Source organism: Dryobates pubescens, chromosome 5 (assembly GCF_014839835.1).
Source record: "Dryobates pubescens isolate bDryPub1 chromosome 5, bDryPub1.pri, whole genome shotgun sequence".
NCBI classification, from domain to species: domain Eukaryota; kingdom Metazoa; phylum Chordata; class Aves; order Piciformes; family Picidae; genus Dryobates; species Dryobates pubescens.
Genome location: NC_071616.1, coordinates 21,194,954 through 21,219,168, shown reverse-complemented (window position 1 = coordinate 21,219,168; position 24,215 = coordinate 21,194,954). Strand labels below are relative to the sequence as shown.

Sequence of the window (24,215 nt, the reverse complement as noted above, 5' to 3'; positions counted from 1 at the left end):
AGCCAAGCATGACTGGCTGACACCAGCTGAGTGATGCACAGAGATTTTAGGATACTCCTCCTGCTGTCCTGGGTATGGCCATGTGCTCTCCTTGGTGGCCCAGCAGTTTGTAGTTCATGATGTGCATGTTGTGTGATGGCAGAACAAATGCAGCATTGGTTGACTTGCTTCCTCCAGGGGTGGTCTGACAAGTCTAAACTGAGTGTGGGTGCTGAGATTTGAAGCCCCTTCTAGACAGATTAATCAGTGAAGTGTGTATTTGGTCTGATGAATCATACCTTGAGTGCTTGTCACCCATGAGTGGGTCAAAGCCATGGGCTCTCACCAGCATCCTCAATACAATGTGAGTGCCCATTGTGAAGCACTGACTCCAGGTCTTGCGTGCAGCAGGGGAAGGAATGTCTGACCAGTGGAAAGCTCTCAGCACCACATTAAGAGCTTCTTATTTGATTATCAATTTGAAATTCTGGGGCAAACAGTGTAAATACATAAATGCTGCTTTGAAAAGTTTCCAACTCTAACCACCACAGCACTGCACCGATTTCCCAAATCACTGCATTATACAGCAAAAAGGTTTCTCACGTGCCCTTTGACACTGAAGTGAGGAACAAGCCATGTAATAAATTTGATGGAAGCAGACAGCCACTTTGGTAACTACAGCTTGGAGTAAAAGGCATTATTATACATATTTGTAGTCACTTGTAAAGGCATCAGCAACGATCATCCAGACACAGTAAAGATGTGGAGCAGTGCAGACCCCACCCTAAACCACCTTCCAATGTCAATACATCAGACAGAACTTACTTGCTTTTCACCATAGCTCAGCCATAGACTCACCACAGACCAGGCACAGTTCAACATAGATGTGTCTGCTTCCACAAAAGGTGTCTGGCTCACACAGATATAGGCTGCTCTTTCTTCAGGGTCTTTCCTTGGAAAAGTCCTTTCCCAGAGCCAGATTGGATGGGGCTTTGAGCAACCTAATCTAATGCAAGGTATCCATGCCCATGGCAGGTGGGTTGGAACTAGATGATCTTTAAGGTCCCTTACAACCCTTCCATGATGCTATGACCTTTATTCCCTGACAGTAGAACCAGCAAGTACCAGTTCTAAAAGCTGGTTTCTGCACACATCTACTGAGACATGCAGTGATTTTACATCAGCCACTGGACACTATCAGGCATTTCTACTGCATTTATTCTAGTTGCCATATTAAAGTTTTGCAGTCCCTCACCTTATAGGCATAGCTAGCACCTCAGCAATCCTGGAATATATAATGAAGGCATGTTAATTACCATTAAATCAGTGAATAACAGAAACCAGTGCACAATTAAATTGCCAGACCTAATTCTCTTCCGTTCATGCTCTTAACAGTTCCACATGACAGAGTCCACATGTAAATTACACTGATAGAACAAGAGGCATACGGTCTGATTAGACCACTTCAGTAAATCAAATGGTGTTGCTCCCTGTGTCTCTGCAGGCTGTATGGGCTTCAATCTACACTGCACAAATGAAGATAAATCTCTCAGTAAAGCACTTTTGATCATTAGATTTCAAGGAGCATTATCTGAGGGTTAAGTCCCATTCTTCCCATTTGGGTGATAAGGACACAGACTGCAGAACGCCTCTGAAAAATCACTTCTATTAGTCACCTCTGAATCAAATTGTAAGACTTAGTCTTGAGTCCTGCTCTAGAGGACAAAGTTTGGTCTAATTAATCAAGTATTACCCATAAACCAAAGCAGCACGTGTTCCAGTAGAAGCCTCCATCATTCATCTCTCTACCACCATAGCTGCTGCTCAGCATTATAGTGGGAACAAACAGAAGCACATAATCTTACAGCTGGTCTATTGTCAAAGTAACACATTAGCAGAAGGATTTACAGGCATGTTTGCTGATGGAATAAAGTTTGCATGTTCAGAAATGCAAACATTTTCTCTGTACATGAGCTACACACCACACAGGAGTCTACTCCCTGAAGGCTGTGCAGAACTGGGGAATGCAGCTAGGGTATCTGTGACTATTAATGTTTACTGTCTTCCCCAAAAGAGATCAGAAACTACAGTGAATACACAGCTGCCAGTGTGGACAGACCGCAGTGACAGCCTCATACAGCAGCTGCTCCGAGTCCTGAGCAACTCTTCAAAATAGTGGTAGAGCAGTGCCTTGAGAAAGGAGACCTGGACACATTTACTTAGCCTCTGTGCAAAAGTCAACATTTGCCTCTCAGATGCAAATCCTGGCTCCGGTGAAACCAGTAAGTGTTTTGGTAACAACGGAAATTAGGTCAGGATTTTAACTGAGATTTTACTTCCAAATTTATTTCAAGAAAGATTTGCTCTGTGAAACGTTGAGTTGATCAAAGCAGGCAGATTTGCAGGGTTTTGTATCCACGTAACCCCTAGGAAAGGTTTTCTTAAAATCAGTGTGCTTTACTTTTTTGGTAGCTTGGGTGTTATGTTGTTTTGAAACCACATGAAGCTGAAGATGACACCCATCGTCTTTGGGAGAGTCTCATCATAAGCAAACTTCATGGAGTCTTCTAAAGGTATTTCTACAACTTCAATCAGCTCTCCTTCTTCAGGCTGGCCACCTCCTTCACCAGTTCTCATCTCATCTGTCACTTCTGCATAAAATAATGTCTGCGTAGAACCCGCCACACCAACTCCAGACCTGGGAAAAAAGCAGAGAAGGAAGGTGGTAGCCAGAAACTAGGAACAGAAACCTGGATCCTTAACTTGTGTCACAAAGCAGCTGGTCCTAACTCTCTGCTAAAGCAATTTAGAACCTAAAAATGCGATTTCACAAATACAGAAATGGATTGCAGCTGTCGTGCAGTAATACTACTGAATACGGTTGCACATGAAACGCATCTTCAAATATATTCCACAGTTTTGGAAAAGTGTTAGTTTGGTAGGAAACAAAAAAAAATAAGTTTTGAACTGGTGAACTGTTGTTGGACATCTCCTGAAGCCAACAGTTTTGTCAGTTGACCTGAGTGAGACCTGGACTGTGTGACGACTCTCAAGAGATTTACAAACAACAGAATGAAGCTTCTCAGAGTATCTCTGTGCTACCATGCTACATGTGCTTGTTTTTACACAAATACTTAGATTTTTTAAGGTTAAGAACACTATGTCCATTCACAGCTGGAGTCCTCTACTCATGGACTGGATCAGTAATGTAACAGAAGCAGCCTGAGAGTCTTTCTCTATCCTTGCTGAACTTTAGCCTTGACCCAAATGGACCATGGTAAGCACGCATGTATCTGAAGTAATCCAGTCTCTCCACTAAATTTGCTACAGTGGATTTAGTTGAGGATATTTTAGATTATGTAGTCTTTCTTCAGCTAGACCACTCACTGTGTATTATACTTCTTATTTCTTAATCCTCTGTTTCCTTAGGACTGCTTCATTTAGATATTATTAAATAAGGGTTAAGTACATAATCCACTCATTTAGTCCTTCCAAGAAAATATTCACGTTGTAATCACAACTTCTTCATTTCACATGATTACAAGTGGCTTTTCACATTGAATCTGGATCTGAAGTTCAGTGAAACTGTGAATGAGGCATTAGGGCAAGCTGAAAAATTAGCTTCCATGTAATTGCACACAGAGAGGATTCTACGATTTGTAGCAGTGCTGTCATCTCAGGGTGAATACCCACACTTACCCAACTATAAGTCAACTAAAGCTTTCAAATCTTTCACTTAATCCAGCACACATCACACCCCTCAGCAGGAATAAATAATTTCTCTCTCCCTTCTCTGAACACACTGACAATTATTTTGATTGGAGAATTAACAGTGATTACTGAAGTTGGTTTCTTACACCAATATACACTCTTCCCCCTTCCCCCCACCTTTTGTGTGTGTGTGTTAAACATATCGAGTAAGGAGCCAATCAGTGAATTTTTTTCCTGAAATTACTTGTGATACATTCTGTGACTTTACCATCTTGGGCACCTCCTGGACCTCTGAGGGCTGCTATGGGATTTCTTTCATTCTGGGCTCATCACTTCATTTCAGTGTTGTAGTGGGGTTTTTTTTTGATACATGTTTTAAACAGAACGTGGCCTAATAGGATGTAGCAAAAAACCAGTCTAACACTTTTCCCTCTCCCACTTTCATGGAAGTATGAGACCTCCTTCTTCTGATTCAGTATTTACTTTCCCTAAGGATCTCTTTTCTGAAGCCACTCTTCTTGGTATTTGTATGCTATTCTGATGACCAACAGAGATGGTTTGCCAATAGAAGAGCCATCCAGGGCTGACAATCATCCACACACTGTACGTGCCACTGGCACCAGATCAAATGTCTCCTTGGGACTCCCTGTGTCATGCTCCCTTTTCCCTTCCCTAACTGGAAGCTGCTCAGAAGAGTAATGCTGTTCACCAGCTGTGATGCCACTCATCCCACCTCAGCTGAAGATCCAGTCGGCAGATAGCACAACACAAATGCGACCTTTGAAAGCAGCAGGAGTTGCACACTGGGCCCACCAGGCCACTTTAATCATTCTGATTTCATTATAAAAATACTCTAGATTCATCTTTCATCAAGTTGCTGTCAGAAACCAGCTCACAGAAGTTGGAATGCCGTTCTGTTTGCTCACGTGCTAGCTGTTTCTGCTGTGAGGATGCTGGCACACTTTACCCAACTCCCTTTGTGCTAAAATTCAATATATTTTTCTTGGTATTATCAGGCAACAATATATAATGTGAAAACACAACACTGGAATCAAAATGCTGATCAAGAGCAAGCAGATCTATTTCACAATCCCTCATGGCTGACCATTTAAGCTTCAGTCTTACAGTGAACAGTCTCCCTCAGTTTAGCTACCTTGATACCTGTCACTGACCACTGACCCATGTGCTACTCACTCCTCACTACAGCTGTGTCCACTGGAAGGAGCCTCACTGAGGGAATGTATTTGTGATGGAATAGTAGATTGCTTGTTTGTGTTTTTTTCTCTCTTCCTCCATTACTTGTTTGAGGAAGCAGAAAGGTGGTGTTTTTTTCTGAAAGCAACTGGAGGTCTAGATCTGCTTTTCTCTCCATATGATGATTGCTTGTGCTTCAATTGTTTCTGTGAGACCTGTATTTTTAGTAATTAAATAAACATAGGGAGACCACTATTTAGAGACTGTTTTTTGGTAATTTATACTGTAAAATTTGGAAGACTAAGACTAGAGCTTACTAGTCTCCACAGGTACCATGAAAAAAACATGGGACTATGCATTAAATACATATTTAATGTTCTGATACTTCTGATGCATGCCAATCTGAGCTTCATCTGGGGTGCCCCACCTGGAGAATAAAAATGATCCTAAACTGAGTATACCCATGTCCACTTGCTATTATGTAAAGGTTATGTACAGAAACATAGAGACTTTATTCAAGAAGCCCTCCTGTAAGAGCATTCTGGTTTGATTATTTACAGCACAATCTCCTTCTTTATCACCTGTAACCATTTACTTATGAAATAGCTGCAGCTGTGGAAATCACGGGAGTTAACTTTCCACACATCTCTCTTTTCTTTAAAGTAAAGGCAAACTACTCCTCCAGGTGCTACACTGGGCAATTCAGTTTCTTCCCACTGTAGCTCAAATAGCGTGGAGTGATTTCAGTGTACTGTTATTTCATTGCATTTACTCATATGATACTTTACTACATCAGTGATTCTCTTCTTATGAACTAAATACAGGTGGCTCCTACACTGAATATACTTTAAAAGAGGAAAGCATGGGACATCAAGGTGTTTCCTTTGTTATGATGCCCAAAGTTATGGCACTTCTGTGCATATAATCTGGCACAGAAACCACCAAAAAATGGCAACAATACATATTCAGAGGAGGACATATCCACATGTCCATTCTTCCTTATTTGATTACCTAACTTATCTCTGCCTGAAACTTTGCCAGGAGCTATTAAAAGCTAATAAAAACTTCCATATGAGCTGTAAATAAAAGAGGACTAGTATTAATACTCATCTTACTCTATTCTACTTTCCCTCCCCCAAACCACCAAATTTAACATTCGAATCCCCTCACAATGTGTATGGGTGACTCTGGAGACTAGCACATGACACTGTTTGTAAAGATATTAATTACTTTATTTTCTAACTAAAGGTCCATTTCAATGTTTTTTGAAAGAAACTGAAAGATACATACAGGAATATATTCTCACTCATAAAAGGGGGATGTTCCTTATCTTCTTTTTTAGATTTGATATTTCTGTCTCTAAATGCTCTTGCTTATCCTGCCAGTTGATCTTTTGTGCATGGATCCCCATGGAATGCCCTTTAGTAAATTAAATATTCTCCACATTGCTTACTGATGCCTTTCCCATTTCCAGACTCTTAGATACTAATGTATCCTGCCTGTCCTTATAAAACTGTCCAAAAATCAATGCTACTGAGATTTAATCTCTCTTAGTACCTTTGATTTTTATAGAAAATAAAAGTTAGCAGGTTTGTTGCTTTGAAGCTCTTCTGAGCCTACATCTGGTTGAAATAATAAAGTATTTCAGCACATACTCTTGGAAAAGGTGTATACATTTCAGTGATTTTGGCTACTAGGGCTGGAGGAAGAAAAGAGCAGAAAGGGAGAAGATGTGTCTGGCTGGTAAACAGGCACATTTTCAGGATGCTTTCAGTTTTATCTGCAGCTTCCTAAGCTTTTGCACACTTACTTGTACTTTCTGAGTATGATGTTTGAGGAATTTTGATATGCCTTTAATCATGGTACTATTTCCTTTTTCTGCTACTTTCATCCTCTATCCCAAGTCTGTGACATATTCTTTTCCTTGTCCTGGCATTACAAATAAAACACTTTTGCCAGGGTCTGAAATGAGTCACCTATTAACAGATTACAGCTCTATTCATTAGCTTTGCATCTGTGGAAATCACAGGGGTCAGCACACCTGAACTGCAAGTGATGAGTTTCACCCTGGGAAAACCACCTTCCCGATAAAGGTGTCTCCCCTTCCCACTACCAGAGGGGCTTGGTTTGGGGGAGAACAAGCAGGGTCTGACCCCTCAGCACCAGCCCATGGTGAGACTTCAGGCTTCAGTCTCACTCCGGGGGTTTAGCGCCATGTTGCCCAGACCAGGCATGTCATGGCTCATACTGACCCAGACCTACTAAGCCTGGCTTGACCTAGCTGATTGTTCCAGATGTATTTTGATGTGTCTGTACAGTGCGTGACTCATTTACCACTGTGGGACAAATGCAAATGATCTATAAAAAACACAGCTCTGTTTTCCTCATCTCTTTATCATGAGGATTAGTATCCACTGAGAAGTTTATAGTTGTTTCAATTAACAGCTACACGGCTGGCAAATACTCTCTGTGAAATCATTAGGGCTTAAGCTCACAAATCCTGTAACCTCAACAGACATATTTTTAAAACCAAAAGTCTATTAGCACTAAACTTCTAGCATTGCTTCAGAGACATAGAGAAACCTGCGTTACCTTTGACAACAGCAAGTCTAAGAATGTAAGCATGTCAAAGCAAGGATACCAAAGGGGTATGGTTTTCTTCACAACCATAACTTAAATGTAACTCCAACACATCAAAACAAGATTGTATGCTACTACCATATTTCATTTTAAATAAAACACTCAAACACTGTGATTAAATCACGCTATGACTTTCAAAGCTGTGGGCAACACACTTGTAGGAAAGAGCATGGGAATAGCAGCTATCACAAAGCCTTGGTTTAGTTCTTCCCTTTTAGTAAATGCATGAGCAAATATATAGCTGTGGTCGTTTGAGGCTGTGCCTTTAAGAACAAACACTGCTGGAACACACTGGCTAATGTTTTTGGTACTAGAACCAAAACATTCTGATATTCTAAACGAATTTCATTGGTTGATAAACAAAAAATTCAGCTTTAGATTGTGAAGCGGTTGGAAAATTTTTTCCTCAGTTCAGTTCGGTTTGGGAGTTGGGGGAGTTTGGTGTTTCAGCCTGTTCTCCCTGCCTGCTTCTTCTGCGAACTGCTGGACTTGGCCTTCAGATAAGCAAACACTAATCCTGCATGGGCTTTTGAAGCTTGCTAACAACTCTTTTCCTTAGTAACTTGCCTTTCTCTCTCTCTAACCCCTTTTTGGGGAAAAAGGGAGGTAAGGGGGGGAGAGAGGGGGTTCCAAAGAGGGGATCCCTCCCTGAGGGAGGGATTTTTGTTGTGTTATTTGTCTTTGCTGTGTATTTCTGTGTATATATTGTAAATACCTGTATATATTGTGTTATATATAACCTGCTTTCCATATATGCTTGTAAATATATAGCTTTTGCTCTTCGACTGAGTTAGCTGTGGTTTCTTACTCTGTGGAGGAGGGAGAGCTAAGCCCTCTCTCAACCTACCACATTTATTGGCGCCCAACGTGGGGCTTGGTGACAAATTAGTTTGATTTATTGCTTGCTTAAGTCGAACGAGCAAACATGAAGGTGTTTTGGCTTTTTGAGCGTCTGTTCTTCTCGGTCTTTGGTGTATTGATCTACAAGTATTGCCTGGGTATGATTATCGATAAGATAGGTAAATATATAATGCAAAAATTATATTTGTGGTTTAAGTACAAGATTCGGCTTCTGTATGATCAGTGCCTGGAATTCTTTTATGTTAAAAAGTACAGGAATGTTACATCTAGCACACTCCCTATTGAGATAAAAGAGTTTAAGATTCCGCTCGGTGAAAGGGTAATTTTAAGTGATGGCTGGGATCCAAAGCTGATTTTCTTGATGTGTGTAGTCCTGCTGATGATGATAATTAATGTGTATTTGTTGGTAGCACTGTACCGGGAGAAAAAAGTGTCCAAGGCATGTTTTGTTATAAAACGGAGGGTTAAGAGACGAAAACGCCACCCTAGCTCTGTTTCAGGAACATCCAGTGAGGATGATAATGGAGAATCTGTGTCAGTTAAAGATAAAGCTAAAAAGTCAATCGGCAAGGCAGCTCTGAATAGCACTGCTAATGATTCTGGCAAGCAGCTAGGGGCTGCAGTTGCCCCAAACATGGCGGCTCCTGTGTCCCAGGCAGCCACCATTAACGAGGCAAAGTCATTTCCTCCTTCTTCCATGGCAGGAGCGGAAGCGTCCTCCAAAGCAGCTAATCTGTCTCAAAGCTTATCAGCTTCTGATAATAAGGCAGCTGGAAACCCAAACACAGCTCCAGTAAAGCAAGTAGCAGTTTTAACAACAAGGAAGGGTAAGACTAAAGCTGATTCAGGAGCTGACGGGGATGCACAGCAAGGTTCTTCTGCTGGGGAGGAAGAGAAAATCTGTCTTAAAAATATAGCTGAGTTATTGAGATCATCAGAGGATCGAGATGCATCTCTTGGTAGGACAGCAGCTAGTGGTGGTGCCTCTCAGCTTAAAGGGATCCTTGAGAGAGTGACAGAAAGGTTGTTGGGACCACAAGTTGAGGAACAGGAGGCAGAGGAGCAAGAACAAGATGACATAACCGACTGCTCTTCACCCCGGGAGGAGCTTAGAAATGTAAGAAAAGACTATCTCAGAGCAGATAAGGAGCCAGTTCTCGCTTGGCTTGGTAGATGCTATGATACAGGTGCTCCAGCTCTAATGGTTGGAGACAAGTCAGCAGCCCAGCTAGGAACTCTCTCAAAGGATAATGGAATAGATAGACATCTAGGCAAGGCTCTCGGTAAGGTTAATCTGTGGATACGCCTTCTAATGGCGGTTCTCATGAGATACCCTTCCCGAGATGATCTTCCATGGAATCCTAAGCCCTGGACTACCATAGATGAGGGAATCAAGCGTCTGAGAGAATTTGCTGTTAGAGAGGTACTCTATGGTGAACATGAATCTCTGAATCCTGATGATGTTCCTGTAGGAAATGGTCTTACTAAAAAGCTCATCAAGCTTGCTCCTTCCAATTATGCAAACATTCTGGCAAGCAGAATTGTAGCAAGAAATTATGGTGGAGCTCCTCTTACGGTTGGCCAATTCACTGATCAATTGAGACAATTGGATGATAGCATGACACGTGTTTCTTTGGTTTCAGCCATTGAAACTCTGTCTGGAAAACTGGAGAATTGCATGAAAGAGCTGAAGGATGAATTTAAAAACACCATCTCCCAATTGGCACAAAGAGATGATTCCAATTCTTCCTCCAGGTGGGTACAGGTTTCATCTGTGAGGAATAGACATCCTCCAAGGAGGTCATTCCAAAACAGATCAAACCAAAACAGACCACCAAGGCAGTCACGTAGGACTATTTGGATTACCCTGCGTGATCAGTTTGGTGAGAACATGAACAGGTGGGATGGTCAACCAACTTCTAATCTTTTCAGGAGACTGAGAGAACTGCAAAGTGGCAGAACCCGAGGTAGCAATACCAGAAGGGTAGCTGTTACTTCTACAGTTCCCCAGGACAACTCTAGTAGCTCCAACAGTGGCTCCAGTTCTAACACTGCACAGTGTGCTCGTTGCACCTGTGGACATGTTCCCCATAACTAGGGGTGCCCTGCCTCCCGCCAGGGGGAGGAGAGGGGTAATACAGATAACAGAATCTATTGGGATGTGTACATCCAGTGGCCTGGCACTTCACACTTTCAGAAGTACAGGGCCTTGGTTGACACAGGAGCTCAGTGCACCATATTGCCATCAAATTATCAGGGATCAGAGTCCATAACTATTCTGGGAGTCACTGGTGGATCTCAAGAGTTAAGTAAAGTGGAGGTTAATATAAGCTTAACTGGTAAACAATGGAAAAAGCATACAGTTGTGACCGGACCTGATGCACCTTGTATTTTGGGAATTGATTTTCTGAGAGAAGGGCGTTTCAAAGACCCTAAAGGTTACAAATGGGCTTTTGGAGTAGCTTCTGTAGAAATTGATGGACAAAAACTGAAGCTGTCTGCTAGACCTGAGCTTTCTGATGAATCTGCAGTTGTGGGACAACACAAGATTCAGGACATTAAGTTGCCGGTTGCTTCTCGGACTGTGCATCACAGACAATACAGAACCAACCGTGACTCTTTGTTGCCCATTCAGAATCTGATTCGTCAGTTGGAGAGTCAGAAAGTCATCAGCAAAACTCATTCACCTTTCAACAGTCCAGTGTGGCCTGTGCGAAAGCCGAATGGAGACTGGCGTCTGACAGTGGACTACCGAGCCCTGAATGAAGTAACTCCGCCTATGAGTGCAGCAGTACCAGACATGATGGAACTCCAGTATGAGCTGGAATCCAAAGAGGCCAAATGGTATGCTACCATAGACATTGCTAATGCCTTCTTCTCTATTCCCATAGCAGAGGAATGCAGGCCTCAGTTTGCTTTCACCTGGAGAGGAATCCAGTACACTTTCAACAGACTGCCGATGGGCTGGATCCACAGCTCCAGCATCTGTCATGCAGTAATCCATGATGCTCTGGAGGAAGGTGGTGCTCCAGAACACATCCAGTTCATCGATGATATCATCGTCTGGGGTAAAACTGCTGAGGAAGTCTTCGAGAAAGGTAACAAAATCATGGACATTCTCCTGAATGCAGGTTTTGCCATCAAGAGAGACAAAGTGAAAGGTCCTACCACAGAGATCCAGTTTCTGGGAGTGCAGTGGCAGGATGGACGCCGACACATTCCAGTGGATGTGGTAAATAGAGTCTCTACCATGGCAAATCCCACGAACAAGCAAGAAACTCTACGTTTCTTGGGGATAGTGGGATTTTGGAGACTACACATTCCTGGATACAGTCAGATTGTGAAACCTCTGTATGATGTGACTCGAAAGAGGAACAGTTTCCACTGGGGACCTGAACAACAAGCAGCCTTTGACCAGATAAAGCAAGAAGTAGTCCAAGCAGTGGGTCTGGGACCTGTGCGAGATGGTCCAGACATTAAGAACATTTTGTACACGGCTGCAGGTGACAATGGTCCAACCTGGTGCTTGTGGCAAAAAGCTCCAGGTGAGACACGTGGACGACCTCTTGGTTTCTGGAGTCGAGGTTACAGAGGTTCAGAGGCTAATTACACTCCAACAGAGAAAGAGATTCTAGCTGCCTATGAAGGAGTGAAAGCAGCTTCTGAAGTGATTGGAACTGAATCACAACTTCTCTTAGCTCCCAGATTGCCAGTTTTGAATTGGATGTTCAAAGGCAAAGGTTCCACACCACATCATGCCACAGATTCCACCTGGTCTAAGTGGATGGCCCTGATAACACAGAGAGCTCGAATGGGAAATCTTGAAAGACCTGGTCTGGTGGAGGTGATCTCAAGTTGGCCTGAAGATACCAACTGTGCTAAACCTCCAGAGGAGAGAGTAACTCGTGCTGAGGAAGCTCCTCCTTACAATGACCTTTCTGATGATGAAAAGAAATATGCTTTGTTCACAGACGGTTCCTGTCGTCTCGTCGGGAACAAGCGAAGGTGGAAGTCTGCCGTGTGGAGTCCAACACGCCGAGTTGCAGAGGCGAAGGATGGAGAAGGAGAATCCAGTCAATTTGCAGAGGTAAAAGCTGTCCAGCTAGCTCTCGACGTGGCTGAACGTGAGAGATGGCCAAAGCTTTATCTCTACACCGACTCATGGATGGTAGCCAATGCTCTATGGGGTTGGCTAAAGAACTGGAAAAAGAATGGCTGGCAGAGGAAAGGAAAACCCATCTGGGCAGCTGAACTGTGGCAAGACATTGCTGATCGAATCGAGAGAATTCCAGTGAAAGTGAGACACATTGATGCTCACATTCCCAAGAGCAAAGCTACTGAGGAACAGCAGCACAACCATCAGGCAGATCTAGCTGCAAGAGTTTCTCAAGTAGACAAGGACTCTGAACTTGATCTCGACTGGAAACACCGAGGTGAGATATTCTTAGCTCGGTGGGCTCACGATTCGTCAGGACATCAAGGCAGAGATGCAACATACCAATGGGCTCGTGACAGATCCATAGACATTTCCATGGATGCCATCACACAAGTCATCCATGACTGTGACATTTGTGCTGCTATTAAGCAAGCAAAGAGAATTAAGCCCTTGTGGTATGGTGACAGATGGTCCAAATACAAGTATGGTGAAGCTTGGCAGATTGACTACATCACTCTACCACGTTCTCGTTCTGGTAAGCAGTACGTGCTTACTATGGTAGAGGCGAACACTGGATGGCTGGAAACTTACGCAGTCCCACATGCAACTGCACGCAACACCATTCTCGGTCTGGAGAGACAGATCCTGTGGAGACACGGAACTCCAGAGAGGATTGAGTCAGACAACGGAACTCACTTCAAGAACAACCTTGTAAAGAGCTGGGCAAAAGAGCACGGTATTGAGTGGATTTTCCATATTCCTTACTATGCACCAGCTGCAGGGAAGATTGAACGCTACAACGGTTTGTTGAAGACCACTCTCAAAGCTATGGGAGGTGGATCTTTGAAAAACTGGGAGAAACATTTAGCACAAGCAACCTGGCTGGTGAACAGTAGAGGTTCAGTGAACCGAGCTGGACCTGCACATTCTGATCTGCTACAGAAAGTAGAAGGTGATAGAGTTCCTGTTGTTAGGGAAAAGAATCTGTTAGGTAAAACTGTTTGGGTATTTTCGCCCTCAGGAGAGGCTAAACCTGTCCGAGGGGTGGTTTCAGCAGAAGGTCCGGGTCACACTTATTGGGTAATGCAAGAGAATGGTGAAATTCAGTGTATTCCACAAAGAGATTTAACTTTAGCTGAGAGAGTTTAATTTCAGAATGTTGTACAGCTACAGCGCGTCCAAAGGAAAGAGTCCCTGAGGAATCTACGGTGCACGAACCCTGAGAACCCTGAGAGCCCTGAGTCAACTGAGAGTCCCTGAGTCCCTGTTTCCCTTTTTCTTCGCTTCGTCTGCGGAGAGACAAACTGTTTTCCATTTTCTTGATTTTGGATTTTCTTGGACTTCTGAATCATCTACATCTGAGTATAGCCGGAATGGACGATGAACTTAACTTACGAACTGTAAATATTGTTCTGGATTGGATGGACAGTACGAACAGCCAATGAAATTGTTTAGAAAGGGGTGGACTGTGGTCGTTTGAGGCTGTGCCTTTAAGAACAAACACTGCTGGAACACACTGGCTAATGTTTTTGGTACTAGAACCAAAACATTCTGATATTCTAAACGAATTTCATTGGTTGATAAACAAAAAATTCAGCTTTAGATTGTGAAGCGGTTGGAAAATTTTTTCCTCAGTTCAGTTCGGTTTGGGAGTTGGGGGAGTTTGGTGTTTCAGCCTGTTCTCCCTGCCTGCTTCTTCTGCGAACTGCTGGACTTGGCCTTCAGATAAGCAAACACTAATCCTGCATGGGCTTTTGAAGCTTGCTAACAACTCTTTTCCTTAGTAACTTGCCTTTCTCTCTCTCTAACCCCTTTTTGGGGAAAAAGGGAGGTAAGGGGGGGAGAGAGGGGGTTCCAAAGAGGGGATCCCTCCCTGAGGGAGGGATTTTTGTTGTGTTATTTGTCTTTGCTGTGTATTTCTGTGTATATATTGTAAATACCTGTATATATTGTGTTATATATAACCTGCTTTCCATATATGCTTGTAAATATATAGCTTTTGCTCTTCGACTGAGTTAGCTGTGGTTTCTTACTCTGTGGAGGAGGGAGAGCTAAGCCCTCTCTCAACCTACCACAATAGCACATGAAATACAGCTCATAAAATCGGTCTTTTCACTTGTCATATCTAAGTTCATAAGCATAAAGATACATTGCAGACCTATTTTTATCACAAATGGCTAACAGTACATTATTGCTTTAAAAAAAAAAAGTTTAATAATGTCTAAAAGGCACAAGTGAGACTGAATCCACTTTACGTGCTTGCTGATGCTGAGTAACCATTTCTTCTTCCAAGCAAGTGTGTGTGCACACGTATGCAAGTCAGCACATGTGCACCTTGGTAAGCAGGGTCGACATTCAAAGCATCTACTGAATGTTAGCTTTGCCGCCTTCTCATGACTGGGCCCATTCACAATTAGTGCATTCACAAATGCTACATTTCTAATTTGAAGGAACAAACACATATGAGAAAGTAAACAATATCTTATCCTCTACTCCTCTGCTGCAATGTGGGGAACAAACTGGCTTACTGTGAAGACTTACTAGTTTAACTCAGATTTCTGAGAGAGAAAAATTAAAAGCTAATCTCATAATTTCTTAATCTTTAACCAATATAACACCTATAAACAATCAACATTTACCTGTTCCTGGTTGTTTAAATTTGACGTAACGAATGTGAAAATTCCTAAATGCAATATATCCGTTTGTAAGATGCAAGCAGAATGGATGCAGAATTTGGGTACATACTGAATACATAATTTATGTTTACAAATAAATGTGATACAGATCTCTGCTTCTTATGTTGAAATCAAGATCTATTTAGGCATGCAACATGTAGACTGATGAACGGTGACATGCAGCTCCTATTGTCACGTCTTAGGACCTTTGTACAGTTCTGACATTATAAGCAGCAGGTGCAGGAAAAAAGCAGAGAAGTAATTAACATAAAATTATATCACATTATGCCATCACCCAACAGGTGTACTAGCAGGTGATCTTTCTAATTATAATGCACTCCAACATTTTCAAGGCTGTTATTCTTTCTACATAATAACCTGTGAATACAAACCATTTTTACCCCACTGCACAGAGGCTAATAGCCATAGCACAGTAATTGCAACATCCAATACTAGTTCTGTGAATGCTCTTCTTTGTTATATACTTTTGGAAAGAAAATCAAATGTAGGAAGATTAAAGTAAGTACCTATGTTAATATAGCTAGGCCCTTAAACTAATCCATCTGACTTGTTTTGCAGCAGGGCTGAGAACCTGCAGCTCTTTTTGTATCCAATTCATAGCCAAGAGTTTATTACAGCCTCTGGGAGAAAATAATGATGAAATGGAGGGAAATGGAAGTTGAACCAGAGCTTGAGCTTCTGGCTCAACTTTATCCTGGTGTGCTCTGAGGTGTTATTTAAGTCCAAACAATTTCATAAATATTCTTCAAGAAGACTAAAAGTTTCATAGACTGAAAGAAAGTATTGTAAGTTACAACAGCAATAGCAACATCTTTAACAACAATATTGGCACTTAAAAAGGCATTTCCCTGGCTTGTAAGGAAATACATCTCAAGGAAAATAGCTTCAAGGACTTCAACTGAAAAACTAAGCACAGCTGAATTCCACGTGGGATTCAATCTGAGAATTTCTGGGATATCATGACAGATAGAAAATTTGTTATATCTGATACAAAAGTCCAAAGTCATTTACTTAGAAAATTTTGCTTTCAGGAAAAAGCTTCCAAAACCTGGAAAGATGCTCACAGATTTCTTTTAGAGCTTTACAAAATTAACAATTTATCTTGCAGCCCTGAGGCAATGAAGCCTCAGTTTGCAATTATACTACTATAGTATTAACTTCATTTTATTACTGAGCTAAACAGTTCCTTTACACCCACTGCCTCTACCATCTATGCCATTTTTGACTGAGGCCAGCCATACAACTGACAAGAACTCAACACACCAGCAGACATCTAAACATTCAGGAAGCCTCCAAAAGTGGACTAGCTGATGCCAGGATGGAGAGCAAACTTTTAGTAATACCAAATTAAGGTTACTTACTGTACGCCAAGCATAAAAGTAGGAATTTGTGTAGCCACAACGAGAAGAAGACACTCACCACACAGCTGGCAAACAATATAGATGTTTTTCACAACAATTCCTGCCTTTGTCTACACTGCACAATGAAGCATTTGCATATAGATTCACCTTCTGGGAGGCATTTTAGTATAATAGGAACAGATATTTCTGAGTCTTCAAAGTGTGATTCCTCTGACCTCCTGTAGTCAAATCCCTCTTAATATGTTTGTTTTTCTTGTTACCTGCCCCAAGTCCAGTCTCCTGTATCCACCCATGTCCACTGTCTTCCTGCTGCTGGGTCAACTTGTTCTGAAGACTTTTACTCACCTAGCATGAGTTCCCCAACTCCTGGCTTCCTTCCTGATTTCTCATTGACTTTGCAGGTACTCTATGGATCCATCAATGTAATTAAGTCTGAGATATGCTTAATTCTGTGCCTGATTTCTATCTGATGAGTATCATGTTGCAGGAGCTTTGACAGAACTTAAGAATGGTGTCCAATGGCTTATTTGTATGTGCTTTTGAAATACCTGCAGCAGTATTATAGTTAACCTTTTCTGGTTAGCTGAGAAACACAGAAAAAAATTTCCCCCAAACCACTGCTGAAAGCCCTGATAATAAATTAAAAAACCCACCAAACCTACTATCTACAGATTGCCTCCAGTCTTTACTTCTCCCACTGTTTGAGGACAGAGCCAAGTTCTGCTTGAACAGTATAAGTACTTTCCTCACCTCCTTAAAGAGAATTCTCCACTACAATGAATGTGGGGAATGAATTTCCAAAGTCCCTTTAGTGCTCAGCCCATGCTTTTTCTCAGCACTGTTCCTTAACCTCTTCTTCCTCTTTTTCTATTTGAGGATTTTCTATTCCAAGTTCTCCCTATGTATTGTCCATGCCCTCCCCTTCTTAATCCACTGGCCACAGAACCGTATTGACCTTCCTAGTCAAAACTGTTTCTCCTTTTACATCTGAAGCATCTTCTGCTTTCCATGTCCTGTCAGGCCTATCTCAACTCCTGCTTTTATTCCAGCCAGGCAACTTCCTTCTCTTGACCAGGATTCCAGAATGAGGTATTATTAGGAATACAAGACAAATCCTTGCTGTCAGAACAACGTGTGTGTTAACAGAGAAACCCTTGTTTGCAGAAAAGCCTTTTCACTGCATGCAACTCTTGAGTTCTCATCCACACAAATCTAAGAGAGTTAGCTCAGTGATTATTAATTATAGTTATCCAAATATTTTAATGTGACTTTATTTGCAACAAGAAAGGAACAACAGCTAACAGATTTGTTAGGAATATATCAAGTGCAGTCAAACAAATATCAGCTATAATAGGATAACAGGTCTTGTGGATAGAGGCAGCAACACAAAATAACTTGAGTTTATCAAGGCTTTGAATGTTATCTAATGTGACAGTTTCATTAAGAATTAGGACATCATGATATACTCAGAAATTAAGGAAACTGTGAAATAGGTGCAACACTAGTATGAAGATGGTACTCATGGAATGGATATCACTGTCAAAATGGAAATACAAACTAAACAGGATTCCACTGGGGACCATCCTACATTCAGTGTAATTCAGTATTTTGGTTTACAACTTGTATGTTGAAATACAGGCTGCAGGCAGCAAAGCTGAGAGTGAGTATTTCTGGGGAGCTAGAGATAAATATTAGAATTCAAAAAGATCCCAACAGCTTGGAGAAATGGTCTGAAAAAATAGGATGCAATTCAGTAAAGACAAGTTCAAGTCTCTGTTCGGGCAGCAATAACGAACAGCACAGAAACAGACAGGAGGTGGATGACAAGCAGTACTGCTGCTGAAAATAGTTCTGAGATAAGGGAGGCATTGTGGACCATAAGTCTACACCATAATGCCACTGCAAAAGAGGCAACAAACCAAAAATCATCTGTAAGACCAGGGAAATAAAGCTTCTACTCTATCTCACACTGGTAAAGCCCCTGCTAAAATGCTGTGTTCTACTTCAGGCACTTTTTTTATTTTTTTTAAGAAATAGGCAGACCAGAATGTAAGAAGGCAGAGGACAGCAGAAGGAATGATCAGACAGCAGGAAAAACTTGCTCCTGGTACACATGGAACACTTCAGAGATCATGCAGAAACCTTCCAAGACATGCGATGAAATGATCAAATGTTAGAGAACGCACAGATAGCATGACAGTCAGAAAGTAGTTAAATCTGGTGGAGCCTGATCTTTCAAAGAGTAGTTGCAGATGACATCCTCCCAAAATTCCTTCCACTCATGTTTTCTAACCAAACAACTGAAAGAACTGTTAAGATATATGAACATTTTTCAACCAAAAAAGTACAATTTTTAGCTAGATGTAAATCATTAATGTTGATTCAAGCTAATACACTGTAGCTACAAACTTCTACAGCTACAGGAATTCTATTCTACTTGTTCTGTTTTGTGTTCTTATATACACACACATGTACATATGCACAAGTATGTATCTATGCTCTAGCCTGTCAGTTTCACCCAACCTGTGAAATTCTATAGACAGCTTTTGCTTATAAATCTAGAAGGCACAGTTTTTCTTTCAGTAGAACAAACCCTTAATCTGGCTTCAAGGAGTTGTAAAAGACAGCCCCTTGACTCACTCCCTCCCCTCAACAGAAGCACTGCTTGTTAATCCAGCAGGAAATAACATTTGCCAGGATTGACAGCTGTGGATTTGTATTCAATTTCCAAATTAAAAACCAATGACTGGGCCTAGTTCAATGGAGATGTCAAGCAAAATAAAGTTAAAACCCTGCTGCCTTATCTCTAGAACACAAACATACATACATTTTAGATAACAGTATTAAAAGCTGGGAAGGAGATGTAATGGGATTAAGGATGTGCACATAGTTTTTTCTGAGCTTGTTTTTTTTTACCCCTTCGACAACTCGCATTGTGTTGCTCCTCTTGCATATTACAGGTTCTTCTTACTCCTAATATATGCTTTTAAACATTTCAAAATCTGTCTCAATAACTATTTGAAATCATGCAAAATATATAATGTAAAGGTTTTCATAGTCAAATCAGCAAAATCCTCATAAGTAACATTACTGTCCATTTCAAAGAAGGTTTAATTACAGACCTAATATTGTGAAGAGATCCAATGGCACAGGTTCTTGTGTTTCTGCAACACTGTGTTTATGGGAAACGAAAGTCCATGTTGGCCAGCTTGTATTGTTAATTAGAGTAGTAACAAGAGATGGAAAATGCCTGACCAAGTAAAGATGGGCTGTTTTCTAGTTCTGTGACAAGCTACCCTGAAAGCCCAACACTACTTTCCCCAGTTGTAATGGGTTTTGGAAGAAATTACAACAGTATCATTCTTACTGGGAATTCAATCCCATAATTATGAGTCTGTAATTTTTTAAGTCTCTGTAAATACTGCTCTCACTCGCTGAAAATTACACCTTGCATATACTTTCAGATGTCCATATTCTCCCAACACACTGCTTAAATCATAGGGAACGCTAATTTACATTCAGGTCACTTCAGCAATCTGTGAAAAAAAACCAACTAAGTGTTTTAAGTTACTTACTTGTAAGAAGTGATTCTCCTTAGGTCTGTAACAGGAACATGATAGCCACACTCTTCTAAGACTTCTGCACATGCAATTTCTTCTAAAGACAGGTCTGGCTTGTCTACAATGCCAGCACAGAGTTCATAGGTCACTCCCACCACAGCAGGTAAGGGATCCTCTAGATGAGAGGAGCTCTCCTTGCCCTGATTCTGAAAGACTTGAGGATGACACCTTCCTACTTCACACATGTAAACAGCTAAAAAAAAAGACAAAAATCAAACAAAGACAAGAAAATAAAAGAAATAATGGTGGTGGGGGAAGAAATGTTAGTTTATTAATATTAAATAGAAAATGAGATGGTACCCAAACTTTGCCTGAAAATTTATAACCATCGGAGTACTTGAGAGTAATAATAAATTCAGATGAGTTATCTGTTAAAATTGACATTTTAGAGTTTACATCATTTGGAACAAAACCATGCACACCTTAAAATGGAAAAAAAATAAAACTCAAGCTAGTTCATCCAAGAAGTGTAAGTCCCAGAAGCACCATACAGATTCCATTTGTTGGGCAATGTGAATATCAGGATTTAATTTAAATTATGCAGTTATCCTGCAGGAAAGTTGGGTTGCACATTATGTACCATGTGCACAATGATGAGTCTTTCAGTCTGTCAACTCAGCTGTTATTTAAAAAGGGTATGAAAAGCATGTATGTTTGTTTGAAAAAAAAAAAAATCCTCTTTTGAACATATAGTTCCTTGCACAGATTCCTGTGTGGAGTCTGAAAAAGACTTCTTGAATTAATCTACAAACAGCTGCCACTGTAATGCACTCCTAAAGAAGTGCAAATGCCAGATTTTAGCCCTTATTTAAGGAAAACCTCTCACTGATGTCAAAAGAAATTTTGCCTGAGTGAGAACTGCAGGGCTGGATTGCAGCACACAAAGAATCACTATTGACAATTCCAGATCACGGCGACTTTAATTTAGAGGTATAATCACGCATGTTTCTTCTTTGATATTTCTTCATGTCTATCCCCTTGCTTTTAATGAAAGCTTACCATGAGGGTCTTATAAAACACCCTAAATAAAACTAATTCAAAATTTGGAAATATTTTTATTCCATACAAATATTTTTGAAGCCATAACACAGTTTACAAATGAGTTTATCTTGTATTTCCCATTTTAAATACAAAGAGCTCAAGTGCAATGGACAACGTTTTAGTCTTCCAAAATACTGGATTTAGCTTATTAATTCTCAAAACCCTGATATGGAAAAAGGCCTCTACAAAAATGTCACATAAAAGTGAAGTACCACAATGACTTCTCAAGCAACTGGTCTTTGAGGAAGAGTCTACACCCCAGAAATGTGTCCCTGGGCTCCTTCTGCAATGCTTCTTGTGACACCTCAGAAGTGTAGTATAGTAAGATCAGCACTTGAAAGGGAGTCTTGAAAGGGAATTAAAACTTTCAAAGCTGTTTGTAGTAGGCACATCTAAGCCTTTGAGATTCAAACGGTTAAGGAAAAGAGCCTCCATTTCTTACTTGAAAGACATGACTAGATCTCAGTTTTCTTTCTAAAATAGGGCATGGAGGCAGTAAAAAAATTTTCCTCCATACAGACATTGAGGGATAGATCCTTGAAGGGCATTCTCAGTCATGATTCCCAAGACTTCTAAAAGCTATTACAATTATCATAAATGACAACTAAGTTCAAAGATCCTACATGAGCTAAATACTCTTAAGCTTTTATTCCTATTTTAGTATTGACACAACCATATCAGTAAATACAAAAAGGAACAACACATGCATTCCACTAAAGGATGTGGGCATCAAAATAGGATGCAGGTAAGAGTGTGACGTACAGAAATATGAAACTGTGATTAAAGTATCTCAGTCATTCCAGCAAGCACCTGCCCTTCTCCTTCTCCCTCATCACAACTGGGCTCCACAGAGATCAAAACCTACATTCCTAGAAGGATTTAATCTTTAGTCCTCTTCAGAGAGAAGTCCTGCAATATGCCAACACTTCAAGCCCAGTAACAGCTTTTTTTCTCTGTAGATAAGGAATAAAAAAGCTGTATCAGCCACTTCTGTAAGAGTGACCAAATAATAGAACGTTCACCAAGGAGTCAGAGTATGAATTCTGTATCACCAGCCTTGCAAAAGTTCAAACTCAATTTATCTCAGAGATAAGCAATGCCTAGAAAATCAAGCTGCCTGCTAGTATCAGGAAACAGAGAGCTCCCCATACCTCTCCTGGAGGTGTAAAATTGATTGCACAAGTGATGTACCAGGGGAGATAAAGTACTAGATGGAAAAGCAGCCTGTAGTGTATTGGCCTAGGCACACTCTCTGGAGTGAAACCTATGATTCTCCTCTTCCTTATCGCAGGTAGTCAGCTTACTGCAAACATGCTAAGAGTTTGGAGAGTAGAAACTGTAGAACTAAGAACTCGGGTCCCAGCAGAGTCACCCCTCCACTAGTCCCAAGTCTGACTGCTCTCTTGTCTTCTGATGGATTATGTATGCTACCTTGGTCAGAAACTGCCACTGCATCATCACCAGGCAGTCTCCTCCATCATCAGATGGACATGTGATGTGCAGCAAGCACATCTATTGCTGTAAGAATTCCCAGAGTGAAAAGCAGAATTGATGTATCTGCAAAGCTGGGACAAGGGACGGATAGCTTAACCAAATTTGTCAAGTGATACCATAGCTGTTAATCAAAGAAACCTTGTCACATGACTCATACAGGGGCATGTTTGCTAACTCTGAAGAGAAGAAAACAGCAGTACAGAATTAGGGGGTAGTGGGGTTTGGCTAATACTAGTTGTTCTTTAAACTTCTGATTTCTCTTTGACTGCATCGTTTGGTATTTTCTCAAACAGAACATGGCTTATGATTCAAAGCTTTGATACTGTTCACCAAGTCAATGCAAAATCAAGCATCACAATGATGAAGCATCACTATACTTACAGTGAAAAAAGCAGTACTAGCCCTAGCCCTTTCCAGGAATATACTGTCTTATCATATTTGAAAATGTGTGGTCAGTTGGCTACCAAAATCAGCACCGCCTGAGACCTTTCCCAACCAGTCATGGGTGAGGAACTAATACAAAAAACTACTAAGACACACAAGTAATTTTTTTTCTCTCTGCTCCTTCCAAATGTGTGACTTTATGATCATTCAAGATGATCTAAGTCCACAATACACTCAAAAATATGGTCCTGTCTGCCTCACCCCAGTTGTACGCTTCTGCCATCCTTCAAGCCAGCATGAATTATTTCAAGCCAGTCACATAAACTGCCTAATCCAATAATTTTTTTTTGTTTGCATCCATGTTAGACCTCTGCTGTGGCTGCATAAGTGTGAGTGCTGTCAAAGGGATTGGTGTGGAACAGGGAGGGATGAATGTCTTAACAATGAGCACAGACTTCAATGAGAAAACCTGATCAGGACACCACACCCTAAGGAAAGGCAAGCACATATGTCACCCATCACACATGCAGGGGTCATGCCTGGTGAGAAGCAGCTGTCTGCTCACAAGTAATGAGCTAGCACCTTCTTGGTGTACTTCTGATAGGAGCTAGCAAGGAGAACATTTCAGCTTTAATTTCTGCTTTGTGGAACAGGCACTAAGGCAGACAATAGTCATGGAATGGAAATACAGTTGTAGCAATGAGAGTAATGTCACAGCATGTTTGCAGTCCTGGAACTGCTGTGGTGTGCCTGACTGACCACTGTTCCTAAGGGCAGACTTCTGAGCAGCTCCAGCCTTCGGAAGAGTTTAATGCCAGCAACAGCCCAGTCCTCCGAGGCAGATCTGACACCTTCATACAGATGACGTAATGAACCTGCTGCTGCTCACTACCCATACATGTATGCACGCATACAAAGGTTTCTGCCTAAGATTACCTCAAAGAGAGCAACAGCGACATGAGCCATTTTATTCCACTGGCAAATAAAAGACATTGAATTATTGATAAATAAATACTTTCTCTTTAAAATAGTGAATAGAGCGCTTCATGAGATGCACTGTCAGTGTAACAGTGCTGCA

The 24,215-nt window shown here is 41.2% G+C and overlaps 1 protein-coding gene across 1 annotated transcript in view; it reads right to left on the bottom strand.

Annotated features, from left to right (window-relative positions):
* Window positions 1–1,248: 1,248 nt before the first annotated feature.
* Window positions 1,249–24,215, bottom strand: part of NUDT14 (nudix hydrolase 14) — a 64,241-nt gene continuing 41,274 nt past the window's right edge. Inside the window, exons 4-5 of the mRNA XM_054161752.1 lie at window positions 20,174–20,411; window positions 1,249–2,677 (exon numbers count right to left, since the gene is read on the bottom strand). Of these exons, the coding sequence (XP_054017727.1) occupies window positions 2,437–2,677; window positions 20,174–20,411 (479 nt within the window). The 3' untranslated portion in view covers window positions 1,249–2,436. The remainder of the gene's footprint in view (window positions 2,678–20,173; window positions 20,412–24,215) is intronic.